General features: G+C 42.4%; 1 protein-coding gene across 1 annotated transcript in view; it reads right to left on the minus strand.

Moving 5' to 3' along the window:
* The window catches only part of RFX6 (regulatory factor X6), a 272,259-nt gene that overhangs the window by 230,559 nt on the left and 29,228 nt on the right, over positions 1-12,472 (minus strand). The window contains exons 4-5 of the mRNA XM_073575949.1: positions 10,804-10,865; positions 1,702-1,779 (exon numbers count right to left, since the gene is read on the minus strand). Of these exons, the coding sequence (XP_073432050.1) occupies positions 1,702-1,779; positions 10,804-10,865 (140 nt within the window). The remainder of the gene's footprint in view (positions 1-1,701; positions 1,780-10,803; positions 10,866-12,472) is intronic.

Here is a 12,472-nt window from a genome sequence, read left to right on the forward strand (position 1 = left end):
AATTACGCTTGCAAAATGCTAGTTTTGCGCGGGAATTCCGCATGCAGATTTCCGCAAATTTCCTGCGGCAGGGAGTTGCGGAATTGCCACGGAAATATCCGCGGCAATTCCACACGTGTGCACATAGCCTTACACTATACCAGCCACTAATAAAAAAAAATATATATAGGATATACTGTATATATATATTGCTATTTCTTTATAGCCTACTATAATGTGATAAATAAGTGGATACTCTTATGTCATTTATACCTTGTAGTTACAATTGAGGTTAAACTGTGTTGTATGTTTCTATAGGGTCTTCCAGCAATGTTTTTTAGGAGGTTATTGATGTATTGTCTTATAGATTCCATTTTGTCTATTTAACTGAATGTTTCTGAGAGTAATTTTATAGTAATAGAGTATATTTTGATAAATTTATATTATATGTGAAATGTTTTTAACTCTAACTTGTAATTCAATATGTATTGATTCATTTAATCCTTTGAGGATGATAATTTAATTTGGTTGAATTGTCTTCAGTTTAAGACTATGGAACAAATACGTCCATTAGTCCTCAAAGGACCTTTCATCAGTTTTAGCATATTAAAATGGCCACATCAAGGTTTAGTGACTACTAAGCTGAATAGAACTTATATTTTTTAAAAATTTCTCCTTTCTATTGTGGGGATATTAGCTGGTAAAGTTTATATTATAATTTATGTTAAGCCAAAGGGGAGTTATGAGAGATTTTTCACCAGTGTGTACTTTTTTCCCTGCATGACATTGACCAATCATAAGCAGGAAGAAACTGGAGGAAAAAGAGTACGCCCAGACAATAGCTAACAGCATGCTTTTTCAGTGTGAAACCTATGAAGGACAGTCTGATCTCCTCACAGATTACCCTGCAGAACTATGTGTGATTACGCAATGCGGAGAGTAGTGCAAAAATGAGTGTGAACACATATGCCTTTCATCTTTCATGTAATACCAGATAGTGTGGAGGTGTGGCAGTACAGCGGAGCTGAGCTTTGCCTCATTACAAAAACCTTTGCAACTGCAGCTTTCCTCTCAAAGAGCTGTCAGCTATGCACCTCACTGACTACAATGAGTTAAAAGCTGAAAGGCGTATGTAATCAAACTCATTTCTGCTTTACTCCCTGCACTTTGTAATCACACACAGCTGGGCAGTGAAATCATTGATGAACAAATACTGTCTGTCATGCCTCACACTGAGCAACCTGCTCTAAGCTATTGTGGGGGGCATATTTGTCATTCAACTGTTTATTACTGTCTACCTATGATTGGTCAAACTCATACAGGGGAAGAAGCACACACCCTAGTGAAACATCTCTAGAAACACCTGTGTGAATGTAACATAAATTATAACCAAAACTTTACAAGCTAATATCTCTGCAAAGGAAAGGAGAATCTAAAAAAATGAAAACTATGGTACATTTTACAGTTTGACATGTTGAAACTGGTGAAAGTTTCCATTTAATGCCAGACAGCTACATTCAGAATCATGACATTCAAAATGTTGAAGATCCTCATAATTTTAAATATGCTTCAACATTTTGTCAATAAAATAGTAATTTATATAAGCAACTGGCCCCCAACATATGGCTCTACAGATGTGAGTAGCTGTAGTTTTACAAGAGTCACAGGCTAGAGATGAATGATATAAGCAAAAGTGTAAGCAAGTAGTAAAACATTGTCTACCTTGTTAGTCCTTTTCCTGAGTAAACTGAATGGTAATAAGCACTGCTTTCCTTTATTCCAATGCCATAATAATGGTACCTGTGAGAAACAGCAAGAAAAATTTTATTAGTATTGGAGAGAAGAAAAATTAACTATGGATAACAATATTTAGCATAGTTGTTGTTTTCAAGGTTTTCTTCAATTACTTTCATCACAATTGTAGCAAAAAAACTTAAATTTCTTGTACTTTAATTTATCAAAAAATAATGAACAAAGACAGCAATGTGTCTGCTAAACATTGCAAAGCTATAGTGACTGAAATGATCACAGTTAAAACTAGGCATCTATGCCAGGGGTACCCAAGACCTCCCGCACTACCACTGTTTACATTAAGCTGCATAGCTTAAAGGGAATTTGTTATAATAAAAATGAAAAACTATTTAAAAATGTAAAATATTAATGTTGTATTTTTTATATTGTTTAATCGTCTAACTTAGGAAAGATGATTTTTTTTATATTTTGAACTTTTAACACTAGAACTACCGCATTTTTCATAATACCTATAACTAACATTAGGGGTCATTTTGACCCCCATTCAAAAGTATTGACTCTGGAGTAAAAATAACTTTTTTGTTGCCAACAAATTAAAGAACATTTATTTTAACTTAGTAGGAACAGTGTTAAGATCAAGTACAGCACGCATTTTCCTTTTACATGGTCATAGCATGCGGTGTCCAACAGTTAGCACAAACAGTACTTTCTTCCACTTTCCCAGTGCATTTTCCACAAACTGGTTTGTTACAGCTTGCACAAGTTTTAGTTGTTTTGTTTTCGTTGCATCTTCCAACTCCACATTTTCGACTCTTGCGGATTTCTTGTCCTTTTGCTTGTGGTTCAGACATTGCGGATGATGGGCCACTTCTTCTGACTCATTTTCAGATAAATTCTGAAGACATTTCAAAATTTCATCACTTGTCAGACCCCTCTGCTTACTCATGCTTCAAATATACGTCGCAAAAAGGGACTTGTAAGATCGCAGAAGTAATGAAACGACACTGTAAAAACATGCAGAGTTGTAGCTTCAACTGTAATGTTTGCTACTGAAGTGCAGACAGAAATCGCTACAAGAGACATGGATCAAACATGTTCAGACAAGTTTAGACAAAACAAAATGCTGAATCATCCCTGATATGCAAAGATACAATTACACTCTACAACTAGGGAGAAGCACTGTGATTTTCTGTACTCTGTAATATTAGGTCACCTGCCTACTGCTACTTTTATGTATGGGGTGAAATTGACCCCTTCAGTACTTATAGGTATGAATTGTAAAATCCGGGCCCCTGAAAAAGTTACAATTCATTTTTGTGTCCTAAAATATACACTACCATGAATAAATAAAAGTCACAAAAAGTCAGAACTCATTTGTTAAAATTTTAGAAATTAGGCTGGGTTCACACGTGGCGTTTTTTTCGTGTTTCCGCGGCTGTTTTAACCGCGCGATTTTGCCGCGAAAACGCGAAAAATAAGCATCCCATGCATTCCTATGGGATTCCGCAATGCTGTGCTAATGCTGCGGTTTTTACCGCGGCGGAATCGCTTCGCGGTAAAAATCGCAGCATGCTCATTAATTTGCGGAATCGCGGCGATCCCGCACCCATAGGAATGCATTGTTCCGCTTATTTCCCGCATGTGGCTGTGCACAACATGCGGAAAGTAAGCAGAACATTTGCGGATGGTACCCATGGTCCGGAGGAGAGGAGACTGTCCTCCGGGCTTTGGGTACCATATCCCTGTAAAAAAAAGAATTTAAAAATAAAAAATATTGTTATTCTCACCCTCCGGCGTCCCGCGCAGTCTTTCCGCTTCTCTTCACGCTCCCGTTCCCAGTAGTCCTTTGCGAAAATGCCCGCGATGACGTCCGATCTCGCGGGATCACGAAGTCTCGCGGTCATTCGCGCGACGTCATCGCGAATTACCACGAGACGTCGCGATCCCGCGAGAACTGACGTCATCGCGGGCATTTTCGCAAACGATTTCTGGGAACGGATGCGCGGGACGTCGGAGGGTAAGAATAACACCGTTTTTTATTTTTTTTTACATTTTATCTTTTACTACTGATGCTGCATAGGCGGCCTCAGTAGTAAAAAGTTGGTCACACTCGTCAAACACTGTGTTTGACGAGTGTGACCAACCTGTCAATCAGTTCTCCAAGCGATGCTACAGATCGCTTGGAAAACGCTAGCATTTTGCAAGCTAATTACGCTTGCAAAATGCTAGTTTTTCCGCGGGAAAATCACGGGAATTTAAAATGCGATTTTCCCGCGGACTGGAATTCCGGAATTCTCGCGGTAATTTCCGCAAGAGTTCCGGTACGTGTGCACTTAGCCTCATAGGAAAAAGAAATAGCAAAAGGGTCAAAATGACCCCTCCGGTAGTTCTAGTGTTAAACAGGGAGAGCAGCTGCTTACATTTGACAAGGGACAAGCAGAGTATACAACATTGGGGATGGGGGTCAGCGACCAGTCCTACTCTTTTATGGCCTGTGTCTACAGTATATGTCGCACTGTAACACATTGCAACTAGCAAATGCAAATGGCAGCACCCAGTGGCTGATGAAAAAAATTATAAAAATAAAAAACATTAAACTAGGTAATTGTATACTGTTTTAAAAATATATTTAATCATATTTACAAATCATTAATAAAAAATAAATTGTAACAGATCTTCTGTAAAGACTCTCACCAGGACAGAGTACATCTACTGTTAGCCCAAATATAAAGAAAACTGTACAGCCATTGAGGGGCGACAGAGCCCTGTTTATCCCTGCTCTAATCTCTACAATCACTGCAAAAAGAAACAGGAAGATGAACAGTCAGTTTTCTGTGTCAATAGGGGAACAGCCAGTGTTAAGAACAGAAACGAGGGGTCAAAAGTAGATGTGTTGGTGAGGACCACGTTGCGTTTTTTATGGATTTCTGCTGCGTATATGCCACTGTGGTAACTGTTAAAAAACACATTCCCACGCAATCCTATCGGATTCCGCAGTTGCTGTGCACATGCTGCGGATTTTACCGCTGCGGAATCGCATAGCGGTAAAATCTGCAGCATGTCCATTATTTCTGCGGAATCGCAGTAATTCTGCCATCATAGGATTGCATTGAAATGCTCATTTTATGCATGTGGCTATGCCCACCATGCGTAAAGTGAGCGCTTCATGTGCGGATGGTACCCAGGGTCTGGAGGAGAGAAGACTCTCCTCCATGCCCTGGGTACCATATTCCTGTAAAAAATAGAATTAAAATAAAAAGTCGGGATATACTTACCCTCTGTCGGCCCCCAGAGTCCTCATTGGTGCTGGCGGCAACTTCCGTTCCCAGAGATGCATTGTGCGAATGACCTCTGATGACGTATCAATCTCGTGCCAATGAGGACTCCAGTGGCCGACAGAGGGTAACTATATAGCCCAACTTTTTATTTTTTTATTTATTTTTAACATTCTATCTTTTACTATTGATGCTGCATAGGCAGCATCAATAGTAAAAAGTTGGTCACATTTGTCAAGCACTATGCTTGACAAGTGTGACCAACCTATCAATCACTTTTCCAAGCGATGCTTCAAATCGCTTGGAAAGTGCTAGTGTTCTGCAAGCTCAAAACGCTTGTGTTTTGCAGCAAAACGCATGTGAATTCCGCATGTGTTTTACCCGCGGAGGGGAGTTGCGGAAATGCTGCGGACAATTCCGCAGCATTTCTGCAACGTGGGTGCATAGAATAAGGGGGGTCTCATGGTAACAGACCCTAGCTTAATTTTATATGGGTATTGGGTTTCTGTTATGTTTTGGTTTTTAAGAGTTAATTCCTTCTTATGAGGCAAGGTCAAAAGGTCAAGCAGTAAGCTGTGGAGTCCATGAGAAGGTTATTTTCAGTTTTAGCTGGTGATTTTTGGTGTTCTTTTTCATGTTTTTTATTGGCTGCTTTGATAGAGACCCAGAAAAGAAAAGGTATAAAAATCTGAGGTGCTGACAGTTATCTCATCATCCTGTCAGAAGAATGAAGATAGAAGATGGATAGCTTGCTGCAGCAGTTGGTGCGGAGGGCATGGGAAGAGGAAGAGCAGAATGGCTAAGAAGCTGCCTAGCTATAAATCCTACCTCAGCAGCTGATGAAACTATTTCTCCTCCTCCTGTATCACTTTCCCCTCATTAACCCAGGGTGTCATATTCTCCACTAACATCTTCAGCAAGGGCCGTAAGCCATGCACTGGAAGTGTGTGCGAGAAAGCCGTGACACCGCCCCTGGTAATCTCGCAGCCCAGAGCGAGATCTCCATCGTCATCAAGACCCGGTGTCTGACGACGTCATCAGGATTCACCAAGGATGTGTCTAGCCACCGCATTCATAAAAGCACTGCGGCTGCCCAGGGCAAGGCAGATGCTGCAGCCGAGTTCGTGCGTTCGGGCTTGAACGCGGGCTGCCCAGAAGATATGGACCAAGAACAAGGAATATCCAGGAAGGGTGAGACTCTCATTGTGCCCCTGTCTTTGTCTCATTTTGACTTGAAAACTGTCACAGGACAGTGGGAGGAAAACAGAAGACGTGGAACCTGGGCCCCTGAACTGCCCCTCAGGCTAAGGAGGTGCCCTGACTTTCCTTAACTTGGGGGTACACTTGATGGTAGTGAGGCCCAAGTCCCCGACCTGTCCCTATCTCCTGTTTAGCCCTGAGCTAAACCCACAACCCCCTCTCCAGGAGGTGAGACAGGGAATAAAGTGAACTGCACCAAATAACACACAAAGGAAAATAAAACAGACACCACTTGGTTAAAGCAACTAAAAACCCAAACTTAGGTTCATCTGCTGCCAATGTTCCAAGTAGCAGAGAAAGGCACCTGAACAGTATCCAGCAGCATCTCCACTGCTCCAGATAAGCTGAACCCCCTCTCCACCAGGTAGGTCCAGTCTTCACCAAGGTTGGTTAGCAAATGACCAGTATTACCAACAGAGATCTGGAGCACCTGACGACCCTTTATAGGAAGGAGGGGTGGTGGTCACCACCTGCTGGCTAATTAAACCTGTAGTAGCACCAGTGGCCACCGGGGGGAAAACCCAGCAGCAGACCAACTACAGTTGTAGTAACACCAGCGGCCACCGGGGGGCAAAAACTAACATTAACCCCCGATGGCCTGAAAGGAAAAAAGGTTATATATGAGGATCCAGATCGGACATCGATCCAAAAATGGATTGTGACAGTACCCCTCTTACAATGAGGGGCCTCTGGACCCTCAACACCGCACCTCACCAGAAAACCTCCTACAGTGAGGACGCCTTGATCCACCAGAGTTCACTTCAGCAACTACATCACTCTCAGGTTTATGGCAAACGTGGGCAGATGGAAGTAGCAATGTATGCTCCGGAGGCACCACAAATCTCCTGAGCGCCAACCTGGGGAACGAATTGTGTATGGGCATAATTGGGAGTAACTCCAGCTGGTAAGTCCCCGGGCCAAGAATGGCCGACACCCGATACGGCCCAATCACCCGAGAACTCCAGACCCCAGCCGCACTCTTCCACCGGAAGTTTTTGGTGGCCACCCATACATACTCGTTCACACACAGGTCTGGACCTGAACATTTATTGCCACGCACACGTCTGCCACAAGATGGTGAATTCTTCACAGCACCGACAACAGAGGCATCCCCCTGTGTCATCATACTCACACCCCCACAATGCTCAGAAGGAGTCACCACCCTCTTCTGACCCCTCCTCCTAAGATGTCTCCAACACCCAGGGTTAGCATGTGGTGAGGGTAGAGACTTGCCCCTACTCCCTGGCAGCACCTCTGCTGCCTCCACTGGAGAAGAAAGGGATGGTTGTAGAAAGACGGTAAAGACAGTAGCCCCCAGGCAGCAGCCCTCACACGACTGATACCAGCTGACTACTTCCCTAGACCGCCAATCTATGACCAAGTTGTGTTTTTCCAACCATGGGAGGCCTAAAACGATAGGTGATGGCATTCCCCCCAAGACGTAGCATGACAGGGACTCTACATGAAGAATCCCTATAAGCAGATGTATATTTTCCACGCTTGGGTCAACCTCTCCTGGCTCAGTGGGACAGAGTCAATGGCCTGGATGTTCAGGGGTTTGGCCAGCGTCCTACACTTCAGGCCATGAGTCTGGACAAAGTGAGCATCCACCAGATTGACTCCCGCTCCACTGTCCACAAACACTGGTATGGCCTCAGGTACCCCGCCAACCACCACTACTGACATAGTACACTGAGAGGGCAAAATGGAGGAAATATACACTCCCTGGTCGCCTCCCTCCACATGACCAGGGGGACTGTTGTGAACTCTCTTGATGTGACTTGTGAGTCGGGGCTCCCTCTGGTGGTTGATGCGGGTAGTGGAGCTGGTCATGTTGACAGAAGTCTATTACCTGAAGACGATGATTGGAAGTCAGGGGTTACAGACTGGGATGATTTAAGTGAGCAAGCTTCCTTCAGTTGCTGTTGGTGATTTGGTTTCTCTTCCTGTGCATTGTGAAGTCTGCTTTTTCCCCTCCTTGGTCTTGCATCATTCAGATAAGTTATTTGTTTGCTGGAATCTTTTGCATTTGATATAGTTTTTGCCTTTCTCTGCTTTCTGCTTTGCTGTGTGGGTTCAGCATTATTCCCTGCTGGAATTTGTGCTGGACCCTGCTCATATGTCACAGCTTATGTCATTCTGTTCAGTATTGCTAATTCCCTGTTATATTAGAATCTTTTTCTTTTCTTCCAGTTCACACCAGAATGCTGATCTAGTGGGGAAGAGGTTGTGTGGCCTCAGTGTTTTTATATATCAAATGTGTTGGATTTTTTAGGGTTTTTGCGTGATTGCAGATAGTATCTTTTCTGTCATTTCCTGTCTGTTTGGGGGCTATCTATTCCTTTGGGGTTCTATTCCGGGGCAGTTTAGCTTTCCCCTTTCTTGCTTTAGGCTTAGTTAACTCTTTGGCTGTGCTGAGGTGTCTAGGGCATCGTAGGCACGTCCCACGGCTAATGCTAGTTGTGTTGTTAGGTTTAGGAGTCTGCAATCCATTAAGTTGTCAACCTTTCTGGTTTCCTGGTTGCTTATCTGATTCCCTGGAAATCCTCATAGGTGACCGAATCATAACAGGGGACACGGCTTCTAAGATGGTACAGAAGATTCGGCGCACGCTGGGCAGACCCTAAAAAATGGCCAGTCTGCCCACAGCTAAAACATGCCCCCACACCACGACAAACCGCAGACAACACCGCTGGGGAACCACCTCCTCCCACCTGCCTGGGCTCGTCCGCCTGCACCAGTGTGTCTTCTTCCCTAGCAAGGACTACAGGGGGCATATTCACCAAAGCCACAAAAAACTTGTCCACCGACAGTAGAGATGGTGAATCGGCTGGCAGGGAGAAGGCCCTGGATTGGGGATCACCCTCAAGGAGGGCTATAGTGAATCCCACCCGCTGTTCCTCTCTCCCTAATGAACGAGGGCAGAGACTGAAGTGTAGCTTGCAGGCCTCCTGAAAAAACAAAAAAATTGTCTCTCCCTCCAGAAAACCGGTCTGGGAGAGATAACTTGGGCTCTGGTTGAGCCTGCATCTGAGCTGAGGCCCTGTACCCCACCAACTGCTGCAGCTGCTGCTCCACCACACCACGCAGCACCCCACGCTCCTCAGTGAGAGTCTGCAGCAATAGGAGACCGGTCTGCATTAGGGCCATGGCTCATCAGAAAGAAAATGGGTAGGTTGGTAATAATGTTACGGGGCTGTGGGTGGAAAACAGGAGACGTGGAACCTGGGCCCCTGAACTGCCCCTCAGGCTAAGGAGGTGCCCTGACTTTCCTTAACTTGGGGGTACACTTGATGGTAGTGAGGCCCAAGTCCCCGACCTGTCCCTATCTCTTGTTTAGCCCTGAGCTAAACCCACAACCCCCTCCCCAGGAGGTGAGACAGAGAATAAAGTGAACTGCACCAAATAGCACACAAGGAAAAATAAAACAGACTCCACGGGGTTAAACTCACATCCGCCGCTTCTGCTCTCACTGTTATTAGCGGAAACAAGTGTCAGCTGATGGGAGCAGCAGTCCCATCAGCTGACACTAGTGACCGGAGGTAAACTTTTTACCTCCGATCACAGCTGCAGGCTTACGCTGTCTTCAGCGAGCGTGTGAACTGCGGCTCTCTGACCGGTGGGGCTGATTTAATCGGCAAATCTTGCAAATTCAGTGATAGTGAGCTGAACCGAATATTGAAATATTCGCTCATCTCTAGTGGTGACGTGTTCCTATTTTACTTTACCTCTGATTGTTCGTCTGCTAGTTTTGGCTTACAAATACTGAGGTAAAAAACTGGCCAAATACTGAATGTGTGAATTATATTATAGATTTTATAGATGAGGGGCTCTATTATAGATTTTGCTTTAAGCGCAGGTTACAAGCAGGTTTCAGTATACTCATACATATATACATGATCTACAATATATACAATATATTTTAGTGGTAGAATGAGTAACTAAATGTAGTTTATAATAGCATGTCAATGTAAACATAGTAAATATACATTGTCTAGTGTACTCTGCTATTTTCACTAATTCCCTCCGCTTTTTTTTGTATCATATTATTTCAATTTATCCACTTGTTGGTCTTAAAAGGAGGCTGATATTTAATTTGTTACATTTATGGCTCCTTTATTTGAGTGATACTATACATTTCCTGCGACATATGTTCACTTTTTGTGTGTGCACCCGTAAGTCCTCATGTTATCATGTGGTGCCACAAACAATGACTGATAAGCAGATTGATATAAGGAAGCTATCTCAAGCCTGCAATAACATGTTATCATGACACCAGCTGTCATCGGGTTTTTTTTTTCTACCAGCAAAATCACATCTAATAAATAAGGTTGATGTTAGATTTTATTCTTTATCTTAATATATATGATGCATTTACTATCAGGCTGTAACTTTACTAATTAATAGTCATGCAGTTCACACTCAGCCACAGAAAACAAAAAGGATCTTAGCAATTTATTGCCCATAAGGACTTTGTGTAGGGTAATGACAAGCAGCCCAGACAATTTGCACAGTGCACATAAACTACTGGTCTTACTTTGAATGACCTCTGGTGCCTAATCTTCTTGTGGTCAGAAGTGGGAACTTTTGACGAATTGTCTGCAAAACAACAATTAAAAAACTGTATTTAACTTAGCATTCCAGATATGGAAAACATTAAACACAATGCATGTTGATATTACATATAGTTTGCTACTATGGTTTTTCATTATCATAATAGTTTAATGAGGTATTCTGTAATGAAGTCATTGGGGCCAAGCTTTAATACCACATATACCCCGTGGAAGGCTGCAGGATCTTTATGAAAGAAACAGGCTTTTGGGTTTTTTTTGTATTATTTTTGTATTATTTTGTGCACCCTCTACATTTTGTTGCATTTTTCTTGAATTTTCATAGACATTTTTCATTGGGAGGATATTTTTTTTCTAGGTCAAAAAAGCTGCAACTAAATGCTACTTTAAAGTATAATGAAATGTATAAAGGTCTTATAATATTTTGTTGCATATTTGGGACCAATTGTGCTTTTTTGTGGTATTTTTCCTAAATATTCTCCAAATTACTTTGAAGACACCAAGGGTCTGATTGATAAAAGTTTTTACACAAGAAATCTGGTGTAAAAGCATTGAAAACATGGACTTGCATAAAAACTGTGCGATCTTTGGCATTTTCACTCCAGTGTTTTGCAGCTCTGCTAAAATGGGAGGAACTGGGATGGGATGGAGTGCAGCAGGGGCATGATGCCACAGCTCGTCGAGCTGTGACATTGCCTACACCAGAAATCTCACTCAAGTACCTGATTTTTGGTGTGCCAAATGGAGGTGCATGCCACTTGTCAGAAACTCCATATTCATGAAGCGGCATACAATCACAAACATCTGTTCTCAGCACACTCTCTCATTTAGACTAGCGGGTGCAATGCCCGGTCTTCGTGATTCGAGACCAAAATGTTTAAAATATGTCAAAATAAAGAATACCACTAAAAACACTTGTACAAAATGTCATAAAGATATACAATGGATCTACACTGTGGATTTGCAGTGGATCTCTTCCTTGATTCAATATACACGTGGTGAAAAATGTTGGTGCACCTCAACTAAATGATAAAAAAAAACAGAATGGTCACAGAAATAACTTGAATCTGACAAAAGTAATAATGAATAAATCATCTATGAAAATGAACAAATGAAAGTCAGACATTGCTTTTCAACCATGCTTCCACAGAATTTTTATTAAAGTAAAACTCAGGAAATAGGCCTAAATACAGTGCCTTGCGAAAGTATTCGGCTCCCTGGAACTTTTCAATCTTTTCCACATATCATGCTTCAAACATAAAAAAACAAATGTAAATTTTTGGTGAAGAATCATCAACAAGTGGGACACAATTGTGAAGTCGAACGAAATTTATTGGTTATTTATATTTTTGTGGAAATTCAAAAACTGAAAAGTGGGGTGTGCAATATTATTCAGCCCCTTTACTTTCAGTGCAGAAAACTCACTCCAGAAGTTCATTGTGGATCTCTGAATGATCCAATGTTGTCCTAAATGACTAATGATGATAAATATAATCCACCTGTGTGTAATCAAGTCTCCGTATAAATGCCCCTGCTCTGTGATAGTCTCAGGGTTCTGTTTGAAGCACAGAGAGCAACATGAAGACCAAAGAACACAACAGGCAGGTCCGTGATACTGTTGTGGAAAAGTTTAAA

Source organism: Dendrobates tinctorius, unplaced genomic scaffold (genome assembly GCF_039654945.1).
Source record: "Dendrobates tinctorius isolate UK_male_01 unplaced genomic scaffold, ASM3965494v1 ptg000046l, whole genome shotgun sequence".
NCBI lineage: Eukaryota > Metazoa > Chordata > Amphibia > Anura > Dendrobatidae > Dendrobates > Dendrobates tinctorius.